This window comes from Mangifera indica, chromosome 19, assembly GCF_011075055.1.
Source record: "Mangifera indica cultivar Alphonso chromosome 19, CATAS_Mindica_2.1, whole genome shotgun sequence".
Lineage (NCBI taxonomy): Eukaryota > Viridiplantae > Streptophyta > Magnoliopsida > Sapindales > Anacardiaceae > Mangifera > Mangifera indica.
In genome coordinates, this window is record NC_058155.1 from 6448580 (window position 1) to 6455376 (window position 6797).

Sequence of the window (6797 nt, forward strand, 5' to 3'; positions counted from 1 at the left end):
TGGATCAGATCACTCCCACAACCAGGATGATATCATGCCTGGTTCTAAATACATCGTGACAAGTCAAAATTGCAAAGAATCCAAAGATGGGGGGTTAAGCAAAGAGTCCAACGACGATGGTTAGGACCTACTCACCCACCCTCAATCAACGTCATGAAAGCAACACTATAAGATTAAGTAGAAAACAGCGAGATTGGGGCGACAACGGTAATCTGATGGAAAACAAAAGGGTGGTAATGTCAGAGAAGGGATAATTGCAAGACGTGAAGCTGCAAAGTTTCAATTATGTAAGTGAGAGCAACATGACCAAAAGAACTAAGATCTCGATGAATGTTATTGTGAAGGAGGAAAGACCATGCATCGGAGATGTCACTGGAGTTGAACAAAGTTATGGAGTTTTGCTTTGTTTTGGTTTTTTTTTTTTAAATTATTATAATGGTTGTGGTATTGTTTTGGGGTGTTTTATTTGTCATCAATTATGGTTATTGGTTGACGACAGAAAATGATGGTGTAACTGCAATTGATGGATGGTGACAGATGGAAGCAATGCTGTGGATAGTGCAGTTTATCATTAACGATAATACGATGGTGGTGATGACGAGGGTGATAGTGAACAATAATTTTAATTTAAAATAAAAATATCCTTATTTTAAAGATTGTTTGAATAAAAGAAAAATAATTATAATAAGGATTTAACCTTAACATTATAATTAAATACAGGCGCATATTTGTTATAAAAATTAATAAAGATAAAATTATAACAATTTTAAGATTTTACAAATATCGAATAATAGAGGAACACCCTTTTTTTAACTGTTGCATCCATCTCTGTCAACTTCTCTTCTTCGAAAAAGCTTGGGGATTGATTAGTACACTCTTGAATAATTAGCCATTGGCAGCACATGTGAAAGGGAGATTAAAGATGATATATTACCACAGAAACTTGCATGATAGACAGATAGAATTGTTTATTACAAGACACCATGAACCTGCAAAACAGGTTCTTGTCAAGTTGAAATCATTGGGTGGCTTCCAAAAGGATTTGATTCAAGCAATCCAAATACACTAGGTTGAAATGGGCGAATAAAGTCAGCAGACAAGAGGACAAGTGGGAATCTTGTGTTTCTCATGGCAGGCCAAGATGGACCAAGTTGAACACTAAGTCAAAGTGCTAGTTAGAGTTGGCGCATTATTTGCAAAAGTCTTTCCAATGATCAAGCACATACAATTTAAAGGGAAATGATTGGAGTATTTAAGGCAAAGATAGGAACAAGTAAACTGAATTGAAGTGGAAACATCCAGAAATTACTAACTCATAGAAAAAGGAAATTTAAAGGGGAAAAGTAAAACCAAAAAAAATAATAATTCTTGTCAAGCGAGCACAGATGCTGTCCTGTACTTGTCCAACTATTTGTTGTACATTACATAAAACAAATACATCCTATAGATTTTAGTGAGAGAAACAAGGAAGACAAACTAAAATTTTCTACTTACCATAATCTCTAATTTCTTCTATTCACATGCCAATTTGGTGTCGAAACTGCTCAAGCAGATTGCAAACGCCTGAAATGCAGATAAAGGATACCTGTAGTCCATGGTGAACATATCCTTTCCGACCTTACCAAATTGCAGAATGATCTTGTCATGATCCGGCTGGGGTGGCTGTGATGGTGTTGGTGCACCAGCAGCATGCTGTGTTGCAGCAATCAGCTGGAAATTCTTGACAGAAGCAACAGTCACTCTTCCTCGAAAGTTGAGGCACCAACATTGTAGCTGCTCATGCCATCTTGGTGCCTTGTTCCGAAGAACTAAAGGTCTCTCCTTTCCCTCTTCATCGTCATCACGAATGCCAACAATGTCAGAAAACCGCGAGCTACTAAACTCGGTTGAACTATCTATTGATTTTGAGAAGTTTCGGAAGGAATCTTCAAGAGAGTGAGGATTAAGCTCTGCCTGGCCGGGGACACTACCACCAGGCTCAAGGGATGAGGCTGGAATTGAGTGCATGGTGCAGTGCATCCTCCGAGGGCCCCTGGTTCCTAAAACGTTCAGCTCATACGTGACTTGAGCAATGTTGTAGCTACCAGTGGGAAGCTTGGGTGAAACCTTTTTTGAATAAAACCTGCGGCTTCGGCCAGGTGGAGAAAGTTGGGCATTGTTGTAAGGAGGTTGCGTGTCATAAATAATGAATTTTGTGCCAAGAAAATTAGACCTGAAGCAAAGAAACACATGATATTATGTAGAAGACATACAGCATGATATTATGTAAATCCAACGATCAATACTCAAGTCTACTAGCATATCAAGTTGAATTCTCCATTTGCGCATTTCTTGTATGCTTTTGAAGTTGCCAAAGCATATTCAAGACATAAATTTTTTTCAAAGGGGTTGATCACAAGCACTTGAGAAAATATCATCTTTCTGTTTAAGTCAGATTTATGAAGAATTTAGCCACATTTTAATTTTCCTAAAGCTCAACCATACAGTTTAGGTAGATAGATTAACCACAAGATAAAGCTTTAAGTATTGGAAGTAGCCATATACTACCTCAATTTTCCAATGTAAGTACTGCTTGATCGTGATATATTATCTGCATCCATTGAGATTACATATTCTGTGCACGTGGTTCTCCGAGTCCGTTTTGCAGACAGCAGAAACTTCCCATTTTCGACAAGCAAAGCTGCAAAAACACACAATTTATGCAAATAAGAAAATACGCATTCATTTAAAATGAGAGTTGAACTACAATAGCATAAACCAAACTAGTCACTATGAAATCTCATGAGTGGAAAAGTTAGCTGTACCTCATAAACCTGAAGAACTTAAGAGCAGGATAAAAATGACAAAAAAGAAGTGCCAAATGCACCGTTGTTATAATTCCATGAGACATAACCAGAGATGATAATTTGTTGGATTAACACTGCTCAGCAAGGAGCAGATTTAGAAGTCTATCAGCAAAATAAACAAAGATTAACTTAAACCCATGCAATCTCTGTACTGTAGTCTAAATCAGCTCACCTTTGCAATGTAGAAAAGCCAAGGAGACAGTCAACAAATACTAAAGTTAGTGGACTTGGTCAATATCCAGATAAATTAGACTTCTGAAAGATACCAAACAAGCACAGACGACGTATTTCCTACTACATCATATTTATTCCACTTGTATTCCTAAATGAAGTCTTAACTAACAGAAAGAAATTACTGAAGACCATAGTGGTCATTTTTGGAAGCTGACTTCAGAAGGAGAGACCATTTGTGCATGTCAACACAGACATTCAAACAAAATTGGATATACATTAATATCATTATTATAAAAACAAATCAGTAAGAACTCTCGTAGCTTGTCCAAGTATATCACAAGGATAATCCTAGTGTAGGCATAAATCTAAGGGATGTAAATCTTAAGTAACAGACAGAATTGATGAATCACATAAAAGAATTAGTAGTAACTCCACCTTACAGGTTAGATATTAGACCTTAAAAGTGATCCAACACATATTTAGCTTGACAATTTTTAAGAGTTAAGAATCCCTTAGTTTTTTGGCTCAAGAAAATAATTTCTAGTTCTAATAATAGAAATTAATTTTCAACTATGAATTTGTCCGTTTACTCCCTGAATACACAAACACAGGATTTGGAAGAATTACAAGAAATTACGATAAGGTCATTATGATATATTAAAGGCCCATGAGTAGTCAAAGTCATCCTATCAATTGCCACTTATACTTTCTCCCCCATAACAGTCTACAGCTCTTTTTATCTCACTCTTCCTCTTTTATTTTCCTCTTACAGTTGTCATTTTCATTTTGACACACTGCCTCTTTCCTAATGAAGTTTAAAATGGCACTAAGGCAAAGTCACCATTTTTCCTCAATTGAGATTCACCAGCCACATAACAGGCAGGTCACATAAAACAAAAATATTTTAGGCAAACAAAACATAGAAGGGAAGCTTACCAGGGGTAAGGCAAAGGAAAAGATGGTAAGTCAAATTAGATTTATCCCTCTTAATGAAGCACTGAATGGCCCCATCCCTGGGCCCTGGCTGTAAACGAGAAACAAATCAAAACCCAGTCAACCCAGGTCTATCTCACCGAAAATAATGTTACTTAATGTGAAATAAATATGTATGCTTCAGAATGTTTATAATAAGACTGACAATTAAACAGATGCAGAAGCAAAGTGTCGGAATGTAAGCTGGCAGAGTTAGTGACGGTGAGGAAAGTCCATTAGTTGGCTGTATATCAAAACAGTGTACTTCAAGGAAATAAAACATGTTTAAAGAAAACAGAGATAAGAGAGTTCGAGATTTTCCATCTCTCTCAGCACTTTTCTTCTTCACGGGTTAGGGTTTTCATCTAGACTGCTGGAAACATTGAGAAGATTGACGATGCTGACAGAACTCATAGCCACACATCATCAGATTAAGATAAGTACAATCTTTTGATGGTTTTTTTAATTTAAATCTGAGATTTTTTCTGTTATGAATGAATGGTTGAGATCTGTTGTATTGAGCTTTTTACATGCTGAAATCGACCGATTCTTGTATAAAAACCTCTTATTTCTTGATGTTTGTTAAATAATGAAGAGGTATATTCAGTATGCAAGCATGTGTATGTAAGTTTGTTTTCTTGTTCAATAATTAATCTATATATTGATTCTGTTTCCCGTAGAAATATTGAAAAATGTTCAGTAGTTGATTTCTGTTGAATCTATGAGTCAAAATAACTTTAATTTCAATTTAGGGTTTACTGTGGAAACAATGTAATTGAAGGTTTTGATTAACACAAAGTAACTGAATATCAAAGATTACTAGTTTGTTTCCATATAAACCTATCTTGTAAGCACAACAGGAATTATGAAAGTCTCACCTGCTTTAGGGATACCGGAAATGTAATCTTCCCACAGAATTCAGGGCTTCTGACAATTTCTTTGCACATTTCCCTCCATGACCTACACACAGCAGCACATGCAACAACATGTTTGCGAGCAGGCCATGCACTCTCGCTAGCTTCCAATCTCTTGATCACATCACGCAAAAGCTCAGGTGGGAGACCAGCCCAACGGCTGCTTTGGATGACTATTGGCTGGTCATGCAACTCAAGAACTGAGCCATGTGATTTTCCCCTGTGATGATGGCCAGGCAGCCTCACCTCAAAACTTCGTCTAGATAAACTCCCAAACCCATCCCTCACTTCGCGAACTATACTTCGGAAAGACATTTACTCTGATACACTTATATCGCCAATGGCTTATTGTAACTTTCCAAATGATTGCAAAAAGTTATAAAACTTAAGTATATATCACCAATCAATAAATGCGAGGCTCTTGTGTAAGTTACAACTGCAAATAAGAAAATTAATAATTAAATAATTGATGTCACATTCAAGATTGATCGCTTAATAACCAAATAAAGAGAAAGATGACAGACATATAAGGAAAAGAACAAAGCTAGAAAAAGAAGATTCCCAGAAAAGAAAAGCCTCACATGGACCAAAAGCACCTAAGATACCATACTTTTATCAGAAACTCTTTTGGCGGGTTTTAAATCTGATCTCATAACCCAAAATCACCATTTATTCAAATCTAAATTTCCAATTCTGCATAATCTTAATCAAAAGCAGCAGAATTGAAAAAAAAAAAAAAAAAAAAGAAAGAAAGAAAAAAGAAGAAGAAAACATCAATCTTTTTTTCCTATAACATATTACAGTCCTGAAATCTAACAAGTCTGAAACAGAAGCAAGAAATTTAACAAAACAAAGCAAATGAACAGTAAAATATTCATTTGTTTTTCACACAGGCTTAATTCATGTTTTTGCCTTGAAATTTTGCCCTTTATATTCGTGCTGTTTAGTTTAGGTAATCAAAAAGATTAAAACTTCAAACTTACAAAACAGAATACCATTTTTAAAAATATATATAAAAAAAATTAAGATAGCAGGCAGAAATGTAACGTTTTGAAACTCAAGTTCCAGAATTTAAGACAAACCCAGAAAAGCAAACCTCAAAATCAGCCGATCACACACCAAAAAATACAGCCATCTTCAGAAATTTACCCAAGAAACAAAAAGAAAATAATGAACCCCCCAAGACAAAAAGAAAAAAAAATACGAAGAGATCTAAAAGAACAAACCATGACAAGAGATAACATGAAACAAGATCACAAATGAAACCCACCATCTTCATCTTCATGTTGTTGCTTGTGTCAGACCCTTCACTTTTTCACCACACAGAAACCACAGTTCCTAGCTTTTCTCTCTCACCAGGACACTAAATCCAGTTATGGTCTGTGTTAGTTTTGTCTTAGTGGAGAACGTCCCGGACTTGAAACATTTATTCAATCCGCTTCAGGGAATGCCGCTGATGAAGAAACGTTCTCAGATTTTATAATCTTCCCAACATTATTAATTAATTATTTTAAGTTGAGTTAGACCATTTTTAATATGCTCCCTTAATTTGATAAAATATGATACAAAATATACATATAAAACTTATTTTTGATCAATCTAATATAATTTAAAATTAAATTAGATAATATTAAGATTCACATAAAGGTAATTTGATATAACTAGAATGATACTAATATTTTGAAGAAATATTATTTAAATAAAATGTATATAATTATATATTTATATAATTATAATTATATAAGTATATAATTATATTTGCTTATATTACTATTTATTTTCATTTAAATATTTTATTTTATTATTAGTTGTAAAAATTTGATTTGATTAATCAAATTATAAACGTGGATTTTAAAGATTTTATTTATATTATAATTATATGATGTATTTT

General features: G+C 34.5%; 1 protein-coding gene across 3 annotated transcripts; it reads right to left on the bottom strand.

Moving 5' to 3' along the window:
- Window positions 1-1283: 1283 nt before the first annotated feature.
- Window positions 1284-6411, bottom strand: LOC123203392 (tubby-like F-box protein 8). 3 transcript variants are annotated; one of them, XM_044619749.1, is made up of 5 exons: window positions 6177-6411; window positions 4871-5342; window positions 3957-4044; window positions 2548-2680; window positions 1284-2212 (listed from the first exon to the last, which is right to left on the bottom strand). In XM_044619749.1, the coding sequence occupies exons 2-5, from the start codon at window positions 5219-5221 to the stop codon at window positions 1513-1515; spliced, it is 1272 nt and encodes a 423-aa protein (XP_044475684.1). In that variant the 5' UTR covers window positions 5222-5342; window positions 6177-6411; the 3' UTR covers window positions 1284-1512. The 3 variants fall into 3 exon arrangements, with proteins under 3 accessions (XP_044475684.1, XP_044475685.1, XP_044475686.1); XM_044619750.1 differs by having other exon boundaries at window positions 6133-6365; XM_044619751.1 differs by lacking the exons at window positions 3957-4044; window positions 6177-6411 and having other exon boundaries at window positions 4871-5254.
- Between the last annotated feature and the right edge of the window lie 386 nt (window positions 6412-6797).